Below are 21,200 nucleotides of genomic sequence, written 5' to 3'. Positions count from 1 at the left end.
CTGAAGCTGTTTAACCAAGTGAGGACAAACACTTTCTCTCCTCCTCCCTCCTGTGGAGAGGAGGAGGAGGAGGAGGAGGAGAGGAGGGGAGGAGGAGGAGGGCTCAGAGATCTGACGCAGTGAGCGGCTGCTGCCTCACTTCCACTCCCCGCTCCCAGGAAGACACTCGGCGGCTCAGTAAGCGGCAGAAACACGGAGATACTCCCGGGAGAGAGAGCCAGAGGACGGGGTGTTGTGGCGATGAGGACGCCGGAGAAGGAGAGAGTGCAGCCCCGGCACCGGAGCTCGGATCGGGGGTTGAAGCCGGAGCTGTGAGCGCGGAGGTCTGTTCTCATTGTGTGCGGAGTGGCGCAGGAGAAAAGGATGCCTCCGCGGCCGCACGCACTCCTCCTGCTCCCGACACGCTCGATCATTTCCCGACACAAACGGTGTTTTCTCTGCGGCCTGACGGAGGGTTTGTTGTTCAGGAGCGCGCTGATTTCCGAGGCTCACCGTCCACCATGCTGCCCGCTCGGTCTCCATGAAAACTCTCAATGAAAACAAGGAGGAGGAGGAGGAGGGGTCCGGCTGCAACGCCATGGAGGACAAGGAGAACAATCTGCGGACGGCCAGGTTGTGGAGGGATGCCGCCCTGCGCTCCAGGAAGCTGCGGAGCAACCTGCGCCAGCTCACCCTCTGCTCCAAAGACAACCAGATCATCCTGCCCGAGGATATAGCCGAGATAGAGGTGCTCAATCTGGGCAACAACTCCCTCCAGGAGCTGCCAGACGGGCTGGGATCCACCCTCAACAACCTGCGCATCCTGGTCCTCCGCAGGAACAAGTTCACAGCCGTCCCCCGGGTGGTGTTTGAGCTGGGGCAGCTGGTGGAGCTCGACATGAGCCACAACTGTCTGAGGAGTCTCTCTGAGGCTGTGGGTCAGCTGAGGGGGCTGAAGAAGCTGTGCATCAGTCACAACAAGATCCAGAATCTGCCGGCTCAGATTGGTGCGCTTCAGTTTTTGGAGGAACTCGACATCAGCTTCAACGACCTGCACGATTTCCCCAGATCCTTCTCCAGCCTCGCCAAGCTGCGGACTCTGGACGCAGATCACAACAAGCTGAACCAATTCCCCCCTGAGATCCTGGACCTCAGCGAGCTGGAGGAACTCGACTGCTCCGGGAACAAGTTCGAGACGTTACCGGCGGACATCCTGAAGCTGCAGTATGTCAAAATCCTGTGGCTCAGCAGTCTTCACATGTCCTCGTTACCGGACTCGTTCTGTCACCTGAACCACCTGGAGAGCCTGATGCTGGACGGGAACAACCTCACAGTGCTGCCTGCAGCTTTCGGTCGTCTGCAAAGACTCAAAATGATCAATTTGTCCTCGAACGAGTTCGAGAGCTTCCCCGAGGTTATTTTAAGCATCACAGGACTAGAGGAACTTTACCTGAGCAGGAATAAACTGATTCATGTCCCAGAGGATATTGGGCAGCTGGTGAAGTTGGCCAACCTTTGGCTGGACAACAACAACATCACATATCTGCCAGACTCCATCGTGGAGCTGGAGAAGTTGGAGGAACTCGTTTTACAGGGTAACCAAATAGCCATACTTCCAGATAATTTTGGAAAGCTGTCCAAAGTGAACATTTGGAAGGTGAAGGATAACCCTCTCATCCAGCCTCCGTATGAGGTGTGTATGAAGGGCATCCCTTACATCGCAGCCTATCAGAAGGAGCTCGCACATTCGCAGCTTGCTGTGAAGCCGCGGCTCAAACTGGTCCTGATGGGGGCGAAGAACGCTGGGAAGACCCGGCTGAGGCAGAGCGTGGTGAGCACTCAGTGGGATGTCGAAGGAAACCAGGGAAACAAAGGGATCGAAGTCACTAACTGGGTGGCGGATGCTGATCGCTGTCTTACATTTCTGGTATATGATCTGTCAGGGAAGCAAAACTACGACCTCATCAAACCCTTTTTTCTCTCCCCCGGTGCTCTCTACATCCTCGTTGTGAATCTCAAAACATACTCGCCCAGGAACTTTTACGCCCACGTCGGGTATTTCCTCCACCTCCTCAGTGCCAAAGTACCCCACGCTGTTGTGTGCTTGGTGGGCACGCATGCAGACCTTTGTGGAGAGGTGGAGGTGGAGGAGAAGACGCTGGACATTCACAGACAGATCGGCCTGCAGGAGAAGAGGGACATCCAGAGCCTGAGGAGTCTGGCTCTGCAGGTGGATCAGGCGCTGGAGCAGGGCTACAATGTCCGCTCGTCCAGCCCTCACGTCCTCTTTTACGGGGTCTCTGACAGGAACCTGAGGCGGCGGAAATCCCAGCTGCAGTACATGCTGAACCACCGGCTGCAGATCCTGTCGCCTGTGCTGAGCGTCAGCTGCACCGAGACCCAGAGGAACATCCAGCGGCTGAGGGAGAAGGTCATGTCTGTCGCAGACCACAGGGACATCTTCCCCAACCTCCACCGAGTGCTGCCAAAGTCCTGGCAGATGCTGGAGGAGTTGCACTTTAAGCCCAAAGACCTGTGGCTGTCGTGGTGGGACTCGGCCCGTCTGGGCCTCCAGGCGGGGCTCACAGAGGACCGGCTGCAGTGCGCCTTATCCTACCTGCACGAGAGCGGGAAGCTGCTTTACTTTGAAGACAGCCTCACTCTGAAGGAGTATGTTTTTCACAATCTTCCACGATTCATTGCAATTCTCAACGTCTTCTTCCAGAGGGACGAGTCCACACTGCTGGACAGGCTCCTCTCTGAGGGGGAGAGGGGGGACAAGGGGAGGGTGAGTCTGGTTATAGAGGATGAGAAGGGCGAAAACCTCAGGGTGACCCACCTGCAGCACCATGTGGAGGGCTTCCTCCAACACGGCCTTCTGCCCTCCAACGTCATCCGCCTGCTGCTCAGACCGCTCATCCAGACCCAGCAGGACCTCCACCTCATCATGGAGCTTCTGGAGAAGATGGGCATCTGCTACTGCATCAACAAGCCGCGCAGCAAGCCCCTGAACGGAGCCACAGCCTGGTACAAGTTCCCCAGCTACGTCAGCAACGAGGAGCCGCGGGCGGAGGCCTCGGCCGGCGGCAGCTCTCTGCCTCTGTGTCCGTTCTTCTCCGTTGAGCAGCTGCACATCCAGTACAGCTTCCCCTTCCTGTTTCCTCCCGGACTGTTCGCTCGCTTCAGCGTGCAGATTAACAGCCACGTGGTTCAGCGGTCGGACGGTAGGAATCAGATATTTGCCTATCGAGGTAAAGTCCCCGTGGTGATCAGCCACCGGCCCTCGAAGGGGAAGCTGCAGGCAGAGACTCTGTCCATCGCCAGCCACGCCTCGCTGCCCAACATCTGGACCGCGTGGCAGGCCGTCACGCCGCTGGTGGAGGAGCTGAACGTGCTGCTGCAGGAGTGGCCCGGCCTGCACTACTCTGTTCATATCCTGTGTTCCAAGTGCCTCAAGAGAGGGTCGTCCAACCCACACGCCTTCCCAGGTAAATCACCTTTACTCTCCTGTAACACAACATCAGCTCTCTGTCCTCCATCAGGATGTTTATGTTCAGTCATGTGATCAGTCATGTGATCAGTCGCATGACCTGTGGAGACAAACAGCACATTGTCATCATCTCGTGCTCTCTGAGTGGATCTGTGAACTGTTAACCTGCAGGGCTCGTTTTACACTTCAGCTGTTACATTCAGTATTTAACATGTAAAGTTGAAGATGTAGATTAAATAGTAGCTCGGACCAACAGTCACAACCAGATATTCACGTTAACATGATGCGAGTCGTCACGGTTAAGAGGCTGAAGAGTTGATCAGCAAAATCATCTCATCTTATAACCAGTGTCAGAATATTGTGTAGCAAACACAACTGTTCACATTAATCAATCAATCAATCAATCAATCAATCAAGTTTAAAATGAGCAAGAAAAATAAAGATAAAATAAAATATTGCACATAATAGTTGATTTAAAGTTAATAAAATAGGATATAATTGTAAACAGTAAAAAAGGGTTATGATGATATAAACAAATAAATTAAGTATAAACATTAAAATCATTAGATTACGAGACTTTACATGAAAGCTCGACTGAACAGATGTTTCTTAGTTTAAAAGTATAAATATTTCGATGTTAATGAGTCTGATGCTTCAGTCATACAGGAAGTGTTTTTAATCACTTTATAAAACGAGAGCTGAAAGTTCTTCAGTGACTATTTTTATTTTTTCAGGCGAATATATTCCAAATATTTTACAAATGAATCCAGAATATAATCAGATAAATGGACACAAACATTTGTTTTAGTTAATGAGATTATCGTCCGTCACTTATTGATCAGCTTCAGTTACTCTGATCAAAAACATCCTCATGAAAGATGCAGAGGACGACGGGACGTCCAGCGAGGAGGACGAACAAAGGCTGCTGATATTAGGTTAGACAGGGTGTGTGTGTGTGTGTGTGTGTGTGTGTATGTGTGTGTGTGTGTGTGTGTGTGTGTGTGTGTGTGTGTGTGTGGCAGAGATAATCCTCAGTGTCCTGATGTGGTGATGGATGAGGTCATCATGGCAGCTTGACCTGTTTTTTGCTGAACGTCTCAGGATCCGTCACGTGATGCGATCCATCGGAGACATTTGATTGGGTTTCCTGTACGATGACATCATCACTGCGTGTCAGCAGCTGCTGTATGAAGCTGATGTTGATCTCAGACTTTCACCAGCAGAGATTTGATTCTGATAGAAGACACAGAACCGCACGGTGTGGTGAGAAAATCATATTGTGATTATTTTATTATTTTGACGGATGATTCAGGACCGTTTGAGACCAAACAAACATGTTTCCTCATGTGGAGAAACAGATCTGTGGGTCCGGACGTCTCTGCAGCTCCACACAACTTCATTTTGATGCTGTTTGTCAAAGTTTATTGATCTGGTCTTATTGTGACTTCAGTAATATTTTGAGTCACCTTGACATTAAGTGAAACTCCTTCTTGGATTGTTGAAGTTCACTTTGCACTCTGGGAAACGTTTCTTCACTGTATTCTGACATTTTATAGGCTAAACTAGAACCCAGAGACTCAGTGTGCGCTCAGGTTAAACATGATTATTCATACGAGACGCCTTCACTCCACCAGTGAAAGGACTCGTCAGGATCTGATGGACGGTGGATTGAAAGGATTCAGAGTTGGATTAAAATAACTGTTCATGTCTGTACATGCTGAACACGTCTGCAGAGGGAGCAGACACACACAGATGTTGACTTGTGTGCGTCGCTGTGATAAAATAGTTTCAGTGTGATTTCTGTGTGATTGCAGCAGCGAGCGTCACTGAGGCGTTTTATAGCTGCGGCCTGATAAGAGGCTCTTTCTGCTCGGCCAGTCGAGCACATCAGGAAATGCTTTGAGTTTCTCTCTCGGGGCTGAAAAAAGAAAACAGCTCAGCGTTTATCACATATTGTTCGCAGGCAGCGCGGAGGAATTTCCTCTCTGTGTCATGTGACGCTTCTTATTGTGATTCATTAAACACTGTTCAGACGGTTTAACAGCTCAGGAGGAGGGTTGGATTAACAGGGCGGGTCAGGTGGAGCAGAGCTGGTGCTGGTTGATGATTAGAAGGTGAGGAATGAAAGTGACACAACACACAGTGACCAACACATCAGTGTGTAGCAGGTCCACATGAACCAACACATCAGTGTGTAGCAGGTCCACGCCAACCAACACATCAGTGTGTAGCAGGTCCACGCCAACCAACACATCAGTGTGTAGCAGGTCCACATGAACCAACACATCAGTGTGTAGCAGGTCCACGCCAACCAACACATCAGTGTGTAGCAGGTCCACATGAACCAACACACATCAGTGTGTAGCAGGTCCACGCCAACCAACACATCAGTGTGTAGCAGGTCCACACGAACCAACACATCAGTGTGTAGCAGGTCCACGCCAACCAACACATCAGTGTGTAGCAGGTCCACACGAACCAACACATCAGTGTGTAGCAGGTCCACGCCAACCAACACATCAGTGTGTAGCAGGTCCACATGAACCAACACATCAGTGTGTAGCAGGTCCACATGAACCAACACATCAGCGTGTAGCAGGTTCGTGTTAAACCGTACAAGGATCTTTGTGTTGTCACTTCAGAGCTGATGATAACGACACATCAGTCATTAATAATTAAATTGTATTGATCCATCAGCATCTGATTGGAGCTGAAAGGCTGAGCTTCAACATGAAACCACTGAGACTCTTACAGACGGAGGAGGTGTTGATGCTGTTGGTGTTGGTTGTGTTTGTGTTGTTGTTGTTGTGTTGGTTGTGTTGTTGTTGTTGGTGTTGGTTGTGTTGTTGTTGGTTTTGTTGGTGTTGTTGTTGGTTGTGTTGTTGTTGGTTGTGTTGGTGTTGTTGGTGTTGGTTGTGTTGGTGTTGGTTGTGTTGGTGTTGTTGGTGTTGGTTGTGTTGGTGTTGTTGGTTGTGTTGTTGTTGGTTGTTGTGTTGTTGTTGGTTGTGTTGGTTGTGTTGGTGTTGGTTGTTGTGTTGGTGGTGGTTGTGTTGGTGTTGGTTGTTGTTGTGTTGGTGTTGGTTGTGTTGTTGGTGTTGGTTGTGTTGGTGTTGGTTGTTGTGTTGGTGTTGGTTGTGTTGGTTGTGTTGGTGTTGGTTGTGTGGTTGTGTTGGTGTTGGTTGTGTTGTTGTGTTGGTGTTGGTTGTGTTGGTGTTGTGTTGGTGTTGTGAGCTGATAAACTGAGTGCTACAACACAACACAACACAACACAGGCGTGGTCACATCCAGACTGAAGGTTCTCCTTCATGTTGAGTCTCTACAGCTCCGTGTGTTTGTCAGCAGACTCATCATGTTGAATTCAGACGTCTTTAACTAAAATAATCCTGACATTCACACACACACACACACACACACACACACACACACACACACAGACACACACACACACACACACACACACACACACACACACACACACACACACACACACACAGTGTTCCTCGTGGCCTTGTATGGGCAGGATCTGGACCTGGACCTGGTGGCTGCAGCAGACTTTGGCTCCACTCGGTCCGTCAGACTAAACACTGTCCCGTCGCTGCTGCTGTGTTCTCGTCACTTCTTCACTCAGCGACTCCCCGTGATGCTCGTGTGCTGTCGGCCCGTAAACATGTTCAGTGTGTGTTTGTGTTCACTGGATGATGATGGATGTCGGCACAGACTGACGGACTGAAGCAGGTTCAGAGGAGATGTTGATCCTCGCGGGTCGGACTGGATGTGTGTGTCTGTCAGGGCGCTTTGTGTTGTAACTGCTGGTTTGTATCAGTGTGAGATGTTTCTGTCTGTTAGTGCTGCAGTTACTGACAAGTTGTTTGAACTGATCCACTGATTTGGTCTGAAATGTCAGTGACGTGTTCAGAGACGAGCTGTGAGTAACTGAACAGTTCTGTGGACTTACTGATACCGAACCGCTCGTTTCCAGTACTCAGACCAACCGGATCTCCAGAATAAATGTTGGAAATGTTTCTACAAACCAGACTTTTTTAAAGTTTACCCTTCATTATGTTCAGTGTTCAGTTTTATGTTGTCACAGCGCTGTGTGTGTGTTCTGGTTCGGTTTAGGAGAAGATCATGTTTTAGCTTATAACACCTGGTTCTGTGTCCACAGACCCGGCTGGAAAATGTCCCGGCGTCTTGTTAAAAAGATCCGGTGGGTTCAGGCTCACACATGTTGAGTTATGAATCATAATGAATCTGTGATTATAGAGAACGGAGAAGTGAAGCAACTGGATCTTTTTAACGAGACGTCGAGACATTTTCCAGCCGTGTCTGTGGAGACAGAACCAGAGACAGAACCAGAGACAGAACCAGAACCTGGCCAACAAACAAGCAAACATACAAGCAAGCTCTGTACTAGTTGATTAATTGTTCACAGCTTCTCTTCACTTAATGTATTTTATGTCTTGTTGAGTCCGACCAGCAGTTTAAATCATGTGGTCTTCATGTTCAGGAGGACAAACATCCGTCCTGTTCTGGATCAGAACAATCATCTGCAGCGGGTCATGAACACAACATTAGTCAGCTGTGACAGTCTGAAGGACTTTCACTCTGCTGTCGCTGCTCGTCTTAATCCTGTAACAGGATCAGTCGGATTACAGCCAGTTACAGAACCACAAGATGAACAGTGAGGCAGAGAGACCTCACTCACACTGCACATGTCCCTCAGCTGTGTCCCTCAGCTGTGTCCCTCAGCTGTGTCCCTCAGGTGTGTCCCTCAGCTGTGTCCCTCAGCTGTGTCCCTCAGGTGTGTCCCTCAGCTGTGTCCCTCAGGTGTGTCCCTCAGCTGTGTCCCTGTGACATCACAGTCTGTTTGAACATGTTGTTTCTGACGCAGTCGTGACTCAGATGACAGAGCAGAACAGAAGGAACACGATGATGATCAATAAGTTTAGATCGATAGTGAACAGAGAGCAGGTCGATCTGAGGCTGCAGTGACAAACAGCGTCACCTCCGACATGAACATCCAGTCGTCCCGCAGTGAAGTCATATGTAATCTATTACATTTCAGAAGTAACTTTCCAAACACTGTTCCTCTCCATCGTTAAACAACATTCATCTGTCGAACATTTCATCGATCAGTGTTTCAGCCTCAGATGTCTGGTTCTGTCCAAAACCCAAAGATCTTCAGTTTACTGTCATAGAGGACAGAACCAGAACCAGAACACACTCACACTAACAAGCTGACAGCAGAGAAAAATGTAAAGAAACAAAAAGTCTTATCTCGTGTGTGCGTGTGTGTGTGCGTGCTCATCACTGAAACTTTAGTCTGATTCACTTCAGACAGGAAGTGAGAAGCTGACGTCAGCTCAGACTTCAGTCTGTACGCTCTCTGTTCCCGCGGTGTGTTCGGGTCGCTCGGTGTGTTCGGGTCGCTCGGTGTGTTCGGGTGGCTCGGTGTGTTCGGGCCTCTCGGTGTGTTCGGGTCGCTCGGTGTGTTCGGGCCTCTCGGTGTGTTCGGGCCTCTCGGTGTGTTCGGGTCGCTCGGTGTGGGTCGCTCGGTGTGTTCGGGTGGCTCGGTGTGTTCAGGCCGCTCGGTGTGTTCTGGAGGTGAAATGTGTCGGTGGGTAATCTCTGGAGAGGATGACGGTCCGTTACATCACCCTGCAGTAATCCTGCTGTATTATCTCAGACATGTGACTGAGACTGTGGCCGGTCAGGAAGTACTCAGAGGATTTACTGAGCAGGTCTGTGATGACGGTGTTTCCCTGAACGCAGCATCAGCAGACAGATTCATACTCGTCTTCATTGTTCTGCCTCGAGTCACATCGATCGTCGTGTTGAAACTTGACTGAAGGGAAGGAAGTGTGTGTCGTCCCGCTGGCTGCGAGGTTATTAATCATTTTATTTTATGTTGTAATCTGACAAAGATCCAAGCGCCTCAGACTGACGACACGTTCACTGACACACGTCAGCAGGAGACACAACATTATTCTTTATATACACTTTCTGATATTCTGTGTTTGAATGTGCCTCATTAATTGTTATTTACTTTTTATTAAGATGAAATGTTCAGTTTCTATTCTTCTGGATTCTGGTGTCTCCACACAGCTCGTCTGCTGTGATCAGTCTGATCTGAGGAGGCCGTATTTAACCCTTTATTAAGGTGAAGTCCTCACGTAGCTGCTGAGCTAACAGTGTTAGCATGCAGCCCGTCTGAAGTGGGTGAACGAGCTGGACCGCACGTCGAGGAGACTGTGATCTCTACAGACGAGCTGTCTGGAGACATCTGATGTTTGAATCATCTCCATCTCCTGCCTGACTTTATATCATCAGGAGGAGATGATGACTGATGACCTCAGTCTCTCCTCAGTCTCTCCTCGGTCTGTCCTCAGTCTCTCCTCGGTCTCAGTCTCTCCTCGGTCTCTCCTCGGTCTCTCCTCGGTCTCGGTCTCTCCTCAGTCTCTCCTCGGTCTCGGTCTCTCCTCGGTCTCTCCTCAGTCTGTCGTCGGTCTCTCCTCTGGTTTCTCCTCGGTCTCTCCTCGGTCTCTCCTCGGTCTGTCCTCAGTCTGTTGTCGGTCTCTCCTCGGTCTCTCCTCGGTCTCTCCTCGGTCTGTCCTCGGTCTCTCCTCGGTCTCTCCTCGGTCTGTCCTCTGGTTTCTCCTCGGTCTGTCCTCGGTCTGTCCTCGGTCTCTCCTCAGTCTCTCCTCGGTCTGTCCTCAGTCTGTCCTCGGGTTTCTCTCTCTGGAATGTCTCCGACGTGTCGGAGGTTCTATTCTGGAGATGACCCGACGGTAACGTGAGGACGTGTTGTGGCTGTCAGCAGGACCGAAGGTTCAGCTAGTTCACCTGCAGCGCGGCTACATGCAGTCAGGTGGTCGTCTCACACGGAGGTCAAGTTTCAGCCTGTTGAAGCAACATGAGTGAGGCTGATGCTACAGCAGCTTTATAAAGACCGAGAGGCACGCTGCAACGTCTGTGGGTGTTGATGTCAGGACCAGGGTCAGGACCAGGGTCAGGATCAGGGTCAGGATCAGGGTCAGGACCAGGGTCAGGACCAGGATCAGGACCAGGGTCAGGGACAGGATCAGGGTCAGGATGAGAACTGATCACATGTTATTGATAACAGTGAAGTTATTGATTCTGGCTTCAGCATCAACACGACTGAACACGGTGCAGAACAGAGAGGAAACAGTCGTGACTGTGACTCAGCTGTGTGTTTGATTTGGAACCAGTTCTCAACCTGAACCGGTTCCTGATCCGGTTCCTGATCCTGGATTAGAGGATTATTTGTTCAGCGTTAGTTTTCACTCAGGTTTTCTTCAGTCTGACAGAGAAGGTGTTGGTCCTGCTGATGATGTCACAGACAGGACGTCTCTCTGGACTCTGGTGCTGCAGCTTGCAGCTGCCGTCGGTCCTGGTCGAACGTCTCTGGACCGTTTCTTCTTCTCTGCCATGTTTTCATGTGACTGAACGTCATCAGAGTTTCTCTTCATCACTTTGTCTTTTGTTCTTTGTTAAGTTCTTAATTCTGGTTAATCAGAGTTGGAAAGTTCTTATTTTTACGTGATATCAGGTCCAGTGTGACCTTTAATCAGCCTCAGGATCATTACTTGTCTTTTCTATCTCGTTCTTGTTGCTATTTACATATTTTTCTGAACGTTTTCATATTTTAATGTGACTCTGTTCGACACTGACGTCGACGTTTACTCACTTTTACATATTTTATCATCTTTCACTTTTAATAACGCCTCTGTTGTGTTTCTGTGTTTGATTCTTATGTTTCTGTGTATTAAAAGTTTCAGTATTAATGAAGTTCAGTCTTAAAACTCTGATACTTCTGAAACATATCAGGATGTGAGACGTGACGTTAGTTGATGTGGGCAGAAGTTGGATTTGATCCTGCAGACGTGTCGACATCAGAAACAGAACCGACTCGCTCTGAGGTTTACGGCTCTGATGAGTCGGACAGTTTGGGGCGGTTCTTGTTCCGCAGTCAGAGTTTCACTTCCTGTTTTAGCAAGTTCTGTGGAAGTGAAGACAGTCCGTGTGGACCGGTGCTGACAGGAGCAGGCTTTGAGTCATGATGAGCTGTTTTACTGGAAGAGTCAAAGATGCTGAGCTCAGCTGTTGGTCTCTGTTTAAACCGGTCCATCGTAGTTCTGTGTCTCTTTGTATTTGTTCTGTGTGTTCGTGGCGGTTCTGCATCCTTTAGGTGGTTCTGAACCATATTGGTCTAGTTGTTCTCTGTTTGTGGTCATTGTGTGTCTGTGTGTTGTTGTGAACTGTCGACATGCGTCTCTCTGCAGTCGCTCTGTGTCTCAGCTGTGTGTTGCTAAGTCTGTTAGTGTGTTCTGATCCCTGCTCAGCAGCACCAGGCGCTTTATCTCATTACACGGCAGATGTGAACAGCTGGAGCGCACACACACACACACACACACACACACACACACACACACACACACACACACACACACTGAGGGTTATTAGCAGCAGTGTTGGGGGAGTCCCGGCGCTCTGCTTCAGGCTTCCCTGAATAAAACAGCTGAGAGTTTCTGAAGGTTTCATCTATTCTTAGATCCGATGAAGCTTCAGTTTGTTCTGACGCCTTCACGTCACATTTACCCTCGTGAACAGATTTCTGTTGAGGCCCTGAACGGCTCAGACCTCCACGTCTGCGTCCTGACGGCGTCTCCTCACTCGTCTGTTTGAATGGGAGGTGAATGTGGCGCTCACAGGTACTCTGAGGCCGGCTGAGCCGCCAGCCTGAGTTATTCTGGTGTGTTTCCTCTGCAGTGGAAGTAGGCCACACATTCCTGAGGATCTCTGGCAGTACAGCTGCTGATCACAGAGGATCACACGCTGACTGTTATACACCGGCGGAGGCCGAGTCTCTGAGCCTCATCCTGCCTCATTTCACACATCCTGCTTTTATCCATGCAGAGATCGCTCAGCCTGCTGCAGGACGTCTGCAGAGCGTCTCCACTGTGAGAGCTCACACAGGATCAGCACACACTCACTGGGAGCTAACCGCTAACATGCTCAGCTGGGAACACGCTAACAATATAAACATGTCTTCAGTCGTCTACGATTTTATCAACCGAACGTGGGACTGATTAATAAACAGTCAGTCAGTGTGAGTCTGTTCCTCTGCAGTCACACAGCTGATGACCAGCCGGTTAGTGTGTCCACACGATGTGCGATTGTTGTGAGTCTCTCTGTAGTAGTTTGTAGTCGTCGCAGACGCACAGCTGATTCGATGTTTCTCAGCTGGTTGATGTGCACGTGTGTGTGTGTGTGTGTGTGTGTGTGTGTGTGTGTTGGTCTTACCCAGAGTTAGCAGTGTGACGTGTTTGATCCTCAGTGTTTCGACACACTGCAGTGTTAATCCTCCGGCTGAGCTGTGTGTGTGTGTGTGTGTGTGTGTGTGTGTGTGTGTGTGTGTGTGTGTGGCAGCTGCTCACTGTCTGCCACACACACACACACACACTCACATGCTCAGTCAGCAGGTGCACCTGAGCTCGGACCGTCTGCGGGTCACAGCTCTGGTTTCTGTTGGAGAGGTCACACAGGACGCTGGAGTGGACCGGGACCGGGCCCGGGCAGAAACTTTCTTATTTCTGCAGAAACAAACAAGTGAAATCCCTCTGATATGAAGTAATGTCCATAAACAGCTGCGGTTCACCTCCAGATGTTCCACAGCTGTGGACCACCAGAGAGACACTCGGAGGCCTTTGAGGTCCGAGTCTGTCTGTGGTCGTCTGAGTCAGACTGAGCTGAGCTGATCAGCTGTGTCAGTCCAGTTCTGGATTATTCTGCAGGTATTACAACATGATCCAGATCTGACTGAGTTGTGATGTCCGGGCAGACGAGGTGCGAGTGGAGCACCATGTTGTGTACCAGCCAGCACATCCTGCTGTGGCCCAGTGCATCATGGGAGCAGCAGGTTTACAGAGGCAGAGCTTCAGTCATCGCGCCAAAGCTCGACCGAGGTGGATCAGACCTGATTTCTCCCTGAAATCGCCTCATAAGCTGATTTCAGCTCACATCTGATCTTTTGTTCTCGGTGATCGTCGCTGTGACCTGATTACCAGCTGCTCAGAGAGACGGGGGCTCCCTCATCAGCTGAGAGGGACGAGGTGTTTGTGTCGTCTCCTCACGAGCTTCATGAGCTTCATGAGCTTCAGGAGCAGATCCTCAGAGACACGTTGCTATTCTAGAAGAAGAGTGTAAATATTTAAACACCTGATGAGTCAGGAGGAGAGAGGAGGAGTCAGGAGGAGACGGGAGGAGACGGGAGGAGTCAGGAGGACACGGGAGGAGACAGGAGGAGTCAGGAGGAGTCAGGAGGAGACAGGAGGATACGGGAGGAGACAGGAGGACACGGGAGGAGAGAGGAGGAGAGAGGAGGAGACGGGAGGAGACAGGAGGAGTCAGGAGGACACGGGAGGAGAGAGGAGGAGAGAGGAGGAGACGGGAGGAGACAGGAGGAGTCAGGAGGACACGGGAGGAGAGAGGAGGAGAGAGGAGGAGACGGGAGGAGACAGGAGGAGTCAGGAGGAGAGAGGAGGAGACAGGAGGAGACAGGAGGAGTCAGGAGGAGACAGGAGGAGTCATGAGGAGACAGGAGGAGACAGGAGGAGTCAGGAGGAGAGAGGAGGAGACGGGAGGAGACGGGAGGAGACAGGAGGAGTCAGGAGGAGTCAGGAGGAGAGAGGAGGAGACAGGAGGAGTCAGGAGGAGACAGGAGGAGACAGGAGGAGTCAGGAGGAGGATGACTGAGATGATCACAGTAATAAAGATCTGCAGACCAACATCCTGAGCCTTCAGCTTCTAACAGATCAACATGAAGCTCCACGCTTCATTAACTTCTGTGTTTTGATTAATCAGCTGGACAGTTTCCAGGATTTATATTGTGTCCGTCCTTCATGTCCTGGTGCTCTTGTGTCCGTCCTTCATGTCCTGGTGCTCTTGTGTCCGTCCTTCATGTCCTGGTGCTCTTGTGTCCGTTCACACTGAGGCTCACAAAGGAACAGGAAGTGAAATGGGATGTTTGGACTCGGACTGAATGAGCAGAGCCTGAGAGCTGGGCCAGACTCTCCAAACATCCAGCGGCCCAGTGGGAGCTCCTGGAGACAGGAAACTTCTCCTTTTATGGGCGAGAGACGAGGAGACGAGGAGAGCGGAGCAGGAATGTGAGTGATTCGTCTACCTGCTGACGGTGTTTGAGGAGGGGAGACTCACATTCCTGCGTCTTGATGTCAGGTTACTGAGGAGGAGGAGGAGGAGGAGGAGGAGGAGGAGGAGTTATCAGGCTTTGACCTAATTCCGGACACACAGCTGGATGTTTGAGCCGTCAGCTGCTTCCAGTAATGAAAAACACATCTGATCTCCTGCAGCGGCAGAAATATTCAGATGTTTGACTGAAAACTGTCAAACTGCCGATTTAAGAATCTGAAAAATGTTGTCGGTCTGTGGTCTTTATTTGTATACATCAGTGAGGACGGTGTCTCTGGACTGGTGTCTCTGAGCTGGAGGACGTTGTTGAGCAGCGTCAGGCTGGGTGGGTCCTGGCTGAGTGACGGCCCGTGGCTTCGGTCCAACAGACCAGACGGCTCCGGATGTTGCGGGTCGAGCAGAGCGATCGATGAGCCTGATGGTTTAAGTGCTGCTGGAGACGCAGAGCGACGGTTCCTCCATCAGGAACTAACAGGCTTCTAATCTGGTTAGTCCAGCAGAGAGCCGACGCTTCCAGCAGCAGCTCGTCCTCCAGCCTGCAACCGGACCTGTCTGACTGAGCCTCACACAGAACCATCAGCCGCCTCTCACTCCTGCGTCATGACGCTGCCTCGTGTGATGGAAGCGATCAGACAACAAACATTAAAGCGAACAAAGTAGATTGAACAGAACAGAACCTGACGTCTGATGTGCCTCCTCGGGCTGTGAGGGTCCTGTGACCCGGCACTGATCTGCAGGGTGGTGCTGTTCATCCTGCATCATCATCAGCATGTGACTGGAGGTGTTTACTCCTCCAGCAGGAGGCGATGTTTACACTCTTTAATATCAAAAAGCTGCTGCGCTAACGGTGTTAGCATGCACGAGCTTCGCTGTGAAGGTCCAGAGATGTTCTGTGGACGATGACGATTCTCTGTGTTCTGACACATTTTCTCAGTTGAAGGTCAGAATTATTATTTGTTAATAAATCTGTGTGGATCAGATTAAACCCTGGAGGGGGCAGGTGGTTCTGACCCGGCAGATTAAACATTAATCTGCTTTAATCGGCATCATTCAGTGATGACGATGAAGAAGTAGGCCAGTCAGGGAGCTGTGTGTGTGTGTGTGTGTGTGTGTGCGTGTTAGTTTACACAACCAACACACACACACACACACGGTCACACTGATCAGCTCAGATATCACACACACACACTCTGCTGCTGTCGCAGGCTCCGGTCCAAGCCCGTCTCAGTCTCAGTATCATGTATTAATACACTGTGTTGTTGTTCACTCTGAGCTGAAGCTCAGAAATGATTTCATAATCAATAACTTAATCTGAACAAAGGTTCTGTCTGTGTTCAGTATGTTCTGTATCATCCACACAGGAGCTGATCAGCAGGTCTGGTTCTGATCCGGTCTGTAGTTGGATCAGTGAGATCACATGATGGTTTTGTTCGATCACCTGGAACTCACTCAGTGACTGAAGTGTTCAGTTAGAGAGACAGGATGCATTCTGGGAGATAGAGTTCAGGGTACAGAAATGACCCGGGCCTCCAGTTATGACTGAACATGCCTCTGCTGTCCCACAAAGAGCTGACCTCAGATCAGTTCTGTAAACAGAGCGAGTCAGCGCCCCCTGCTGGGACTCAGTGGGTCAACTGCAGCAGCTCAGTGTAGAAACACTGCCACCTGCTGGACGAAGGAACACGTTGACCTTCCAGTGAGCTGCAGCCGCTCAGAACCTGCTGCCGGTCAGAGTGTTTCCCACAATGCACTGCAGCTGGAGCCTGTCGCAGCTACATAACAGACGTGTGACTCAGGTCCCGAGTTATTAATGATGATATTGTTGGTTATAAACTGAACACAGACGAGTCAGCGTGTCTGAAGCCAGGTCACAAGTCTTTACCTTCCAGAGGTCCAGTCAGCTTCATACAGAACCAGGAAATACAGAACCGGACCAATAATACACAACATCTCATATGATATATGAGGTATGATATAATATATAATGTGTGTGTGTGTGTGTGTGTGTGTGTGTGTGTGTTGCAGGTGAGCTGCTGAGCCAGCCGCGGCCTGAAGGTCTGACCGAGATCATCTGTCCAAAGAACGGCTCGGAGCGGGTCAACGTGGCTCTGGTTTACCCCCCCACACCCACCGTGGTCAGCCCCTGTCTCAAGTGATCTGGATCCACCTGCACCTCCACCCCTGACCGTCTCCTCCACACGTCCCCGTCAGCCTGCTACATCTCCTCCTGCATCACACTGAAGCTGCAGCTGAAGCAGCACTCTGGATCACTGCCTCACAGTACGTCCTCTACGCGTCCTCTACTGCGTCCTCTACTGTGTCCTCTACTGTGTCCTTTACTGTGTCCTCTACTGCGTTCTCTACTGCGTCCTCTACTGCGTCCTCTACTGTGTCCTCTACTGCGTCCTGTACTGCGTCCTCTACTGCGTCCTCTACTGTGTCCTCTACTGTGTCCTCTACTGCGTCCTGTACTGCGTCCTCTACTGTGTCCTCTACTGCGTCCTCTACTGTGTCCTCTACTGTGTCCTCTACTGCGTCCTCTACTGCATCCTCCACTGTGTCCTCTACTGTGTCCTCTACTGCGTCCTCTACTGTGTCCTCTACTGCGTCCTCTACTGCGTTCTCTACTGCGTCCTCCACTGTGTCCTCCACACTGCAGGCCCTCTTCACCTTCACTCTTAGTCCTGACACATATCTCATATTCATACACGTGATTACAGACGGATCAGGACAGATTCTGACTTTAACCTCAGAACTCTTTGACCTGATCCGGTTCTGTCTGTAATAATCTGCAGACTTCTCTTATTACATCTGACATATTGTCTGACTGTCGCGTGTCTTCTGTTGCAGGTAGTTCAGCTCGGTTCCTGCGCTCTCATCACATCCAACAGTATCTAAGTAGCCTGATGAGCACAAACTTCGGCCCAGTCGACCCAACACGCTTCACAGTTTCTCAGTGTTTGGACCAGAACCTCCTGCCTCTACTTTTTAAATCAGTGTAGCTGAAATCATGAAGAAGTCTCACCTCTGACACTAAAGTACACGCTGTTTGTAAGAGAGGCTCTGCAATATCTTTAAAACTGTGACTGCAGCTCTGGACGAACGGACGAGCCTGAACGGAGCCGGACCGCAAGAACAGGAACTGCAGCTGTTTCCATGTGTACATATTTCTCTGTGCCTACACCTGAAGGCAAACGGACATGTAGAGGGGCTGTCGCTGTCCGTCGCCGCGGCGTCCGTCGCCGCTGCGTCCGTCGCTGAGCTTCAGGTTTAAACTTCTGGATATAAATCAAAATGTTTCTCAGACGCAGCAGGAATCAACGGTAACTTGAGCTCCTGCTCTTCTTTTACTTGTTTGGATTGATTCCACCGACACAGTAAATATGAAGCTACAGCCAGCAGCTGGTTAGCTTAGCTTAGCTTAGCATAGAGACACCCTCGCCCTGATTGGCCACCTGAGGCTGTGAGAATCGGATCAGATGTTCTGATGTATTGAACGGGTCATTGATGCTGCTGCAGGGTTTATATTTATATTTTGGTCCAAAGGTTTTAATTATTTACAAATTTTCTGTTAGTGTGAAAAATGAAAACGATCTGAATCTCGTCCCTTCAGGATTTTATTCGGTCTTCTGGTCACATGGTGCTTTGATGGCAGCAGCTGCAGGTTGTTAACCACAGCGCTGAAGCTTCACCTGAAGCAGCTCGTCTGTCGGCTCGCACAGCGTCACAGTGACTGAACACACCGCTGCCTTTAAACCCCTGAACGACCATGTTTAGCTATGCTAAGCTAAGTGAGATGCTAAGTTTTCTTTGCAGAGATGAGGAGGATGAGGACTGTAACGATTTTTAATTCTGACTCAAAGTTCAGACTTTTCCTGAGACAAAAGTCAGAACTGTGTTTGTGATCGTCTGTAAAACAAATCAAGTGAATCAGTGAAATAAAGCTGCAGAAGAGACGTGAAACAAAGAGGACGCAAAAACATATATGTACAAATAAATGAACCAACAGACATGTTGAGACCAGAACAGACATCAGACGGGTTTCAGGACATTTTAGAGATTCAAGTCGTGAGTTTAGTTTGAAAAGAAAAAGTGAACCTGAAATGTGGAAAACTTCTGTTTGTGAATAAAATATTTTGCATGAAGTTCGATGAAGTTTATCGTCTGGATCATAGAAACAATCAGCTGACAGTCAGACTCCAGGTCCAGGGAAATAAAAGTTGAGATTGTTTCTACACTTTGTTCTGTAAGGTAAAAGCCGGGCCCTTCTCCAGGTTCTGCTCTCCAGGTTCTGTTCTCCAGGTTCTGCTCTCCAGGTTCTGCTCTCCAGGTTCTGTTCCTGTAGGGACGGTTATAACTCTGTCAGTGAGGTGCAGAGCGACAGCGACAGCTCCACGCTGAGAGGAGAGGGATGCAGCTGTCTTAAATCCACTCTTCCTGTACAGAGGTTTGGTTCAGCATGACATGAACTGATGTAAAGTTACCGGATGATCTTTTATGCCAAGGATGTGAGAGTTCAGTGGGACTGTGCAGACGTTCATGTCCACCGTCTCCTCCAGCAGACGTCACCACAGACTGACCTGTAGATACATGATCAGGTGACGGGAGGAGCAGCTGAGCATCAGGTCTGTCGGTCCTCGTTTCACTTCACGTGGTCTCATTCATTTCTGATGTTTTTCACAGTTTGAGGAAAAAACTTGTTTTTGTCTGATTGTTGTAAATAATATCTTTATTTTTGTATGTTGACCACTTTGAGCTTTGACATTATTTACAGTGCAATGTTGTGCATGACTCACTGAGAGTGCACACAGGGTTTTATATGTAGCTGTTTCAACATGTCACAACATGAAATACCAAATAAACCAATAACTGGCTTTAGTACCACTCAGCTGTCGGCCCTTTATTCTGTCTGAGTCTTTACATGAGGCGCAGAAGAGCTGCGCACATTTTACTGCAGCCGTTCAAATATGATCAGTTTCTAAACAAAGACAAAAGAAGTTCATGGAGAACATTTGCTGAATTTACAAGAAGGAACAAATCAGTCAGAATCAGTCAGAGACAGAGTTTCACACAGTTTATAAAGTGTCTCCAACTCAACAACTCACTAAACTGACACATTTGTTAAGGGAGTCTGGGGACAAAGAAGTCGCCTATACTGGTTACTGTTGAGTGTGTTTGTAAAATGTGACATGTTTAGATCAATAAAATGTTTCTTCTTTCATAAATTGAGTGTAAATGGTGAAATCAGTGTAAACAGTGTTCAAACAGCTGCTAAATGTTGGCAGGTGAGACTTTAGCACTTTAGACACAGAAGCAGACAGGCTGGTACAGCCATGCTGCCACAAACTGACACTTTCTACAAGGAAACAAACAACTTACTGTTTTCATTTAATGCTGAATTTACAAGAAGGAGACAATGATTCAGAGTCTGTCAGAGACAGAGTTTCACTACGTTACAAAGTTTGTTTTAACTCAACAACTCTTAAAATTAGCTGATTTGTTAATGGAGTCTGGTCCGTCTCAAGTGCTGAACACAACACTGAGGCTGAACTGGAGGAGAGAAGTCGTGCTCAGACAGATGAACAGTTGAGAGGAGCTTCATCATTCTGAATTATTATAATAACAAAAATATTAATTGAAGCCACTTTAATAATGTTGATTTCTGGAGGAGTAACTGTGAAATCTGAGTAGACTGACTCTCATATGGTGTTAAAACATTACTTGGGTAAAAGTGAAAGGAACTTATATGAATAGTACTCGAGTAAAAGTCTTACAGTATCTGAGATTAAATGTATTTAAGTATCAAAAGTACAAGTAAAAGTATTTACATCAGATCTGATATTCAACATGTTTGTGGTGATCAGAATCTGTTTTTAATCACAGCGCAGATAAAACAGATTCATTTAAAAACTCCTGCTTTGTCTCTGATGCAACATGTAATCTGTAAAGTTGCTAGTAACTAAAGTCATCTAATAAATGTAATGGAGTAAAAAGTACAATATTTACCTCCAATCTGCAGGTGAGTGGAAGTACAAAGCAACAGAAAACTTAACTACTTAAGCAAAGTACTTAAGTACAATGCTTGAGTAAATGTACTTAGTTACTTTCCCTCAGTGGAAACATAAAACTCAACAAGTGATTACAAAACACTTCTACTTGTGCTCGATTACATTGTCATCATTTATCAGCGTTTTTAACTCTGAAAGTAACTAAGTACATCTAAATATTGTGTGTTTTACTCCATTACGTTTAAATTAATAATTAATAATTAAATTAGTAAAAGTAAAGGCAGCATGTAATCTGTAAAGTAACTAGTGACTAAAGTCACTATATAAATGTAGTTTGAGTATAAAGTAACAGAAGATGGAAATACTCCTTAGAAAACGTTACTTAATTACAATACTTACGGTACCAACAGTACATGTAGTTACACTCCATCACTGGGTTATAATAATGGAGACGCTCATGAATCATAACGTGATATAAATAATAACAATAA

At 48.6% G+C, this 21,200-nt stretch overlaps 1 protein-coding gene across 1 annotated transcript; it reads left to right on the top strand.

The window, feature by feature from the left end:
• The first annotated feature begins 93 nt into the window (after positions 1 to 93).
• On the top strand, positions 94 to 19,585 carry mfhas1 (multifunctional ROCO family signaling regulator 1). The gene is given in 4 exon segments (XM_084383423.1): positions 94 to 3,467; positions 16,727 to 16,818; positions 16,821 to 16,981; positions 17,552 to 19,585. Coding segments are annotated over 3 exon segments (3,105 nt in total). The 5' UTR covers positions 94 to 520; the 3' UTR covers positions 16,887 to 16,981; positions 17,552 to 19,585.
• The last annotated feature ends 1,615 nt before the right edge of the window (positions 19,586 to 21,200 follow it).

The sequence above is a fragment of the Pagrus pagrus genome, assembly GCF_965226575.1.
Source record: "Pagrus pagrus genome assembly, chromosome: 19".
Classification (NCBI taxonomy): Eukaryota; Metazoa; Chordata; class Actinopteri; order Spariformes; family Sparidae; genus Pagrus; species Pagrus pagrus.
This window is presented reverse-complemented; position numbering and strand designations above follow the sequence as displayed.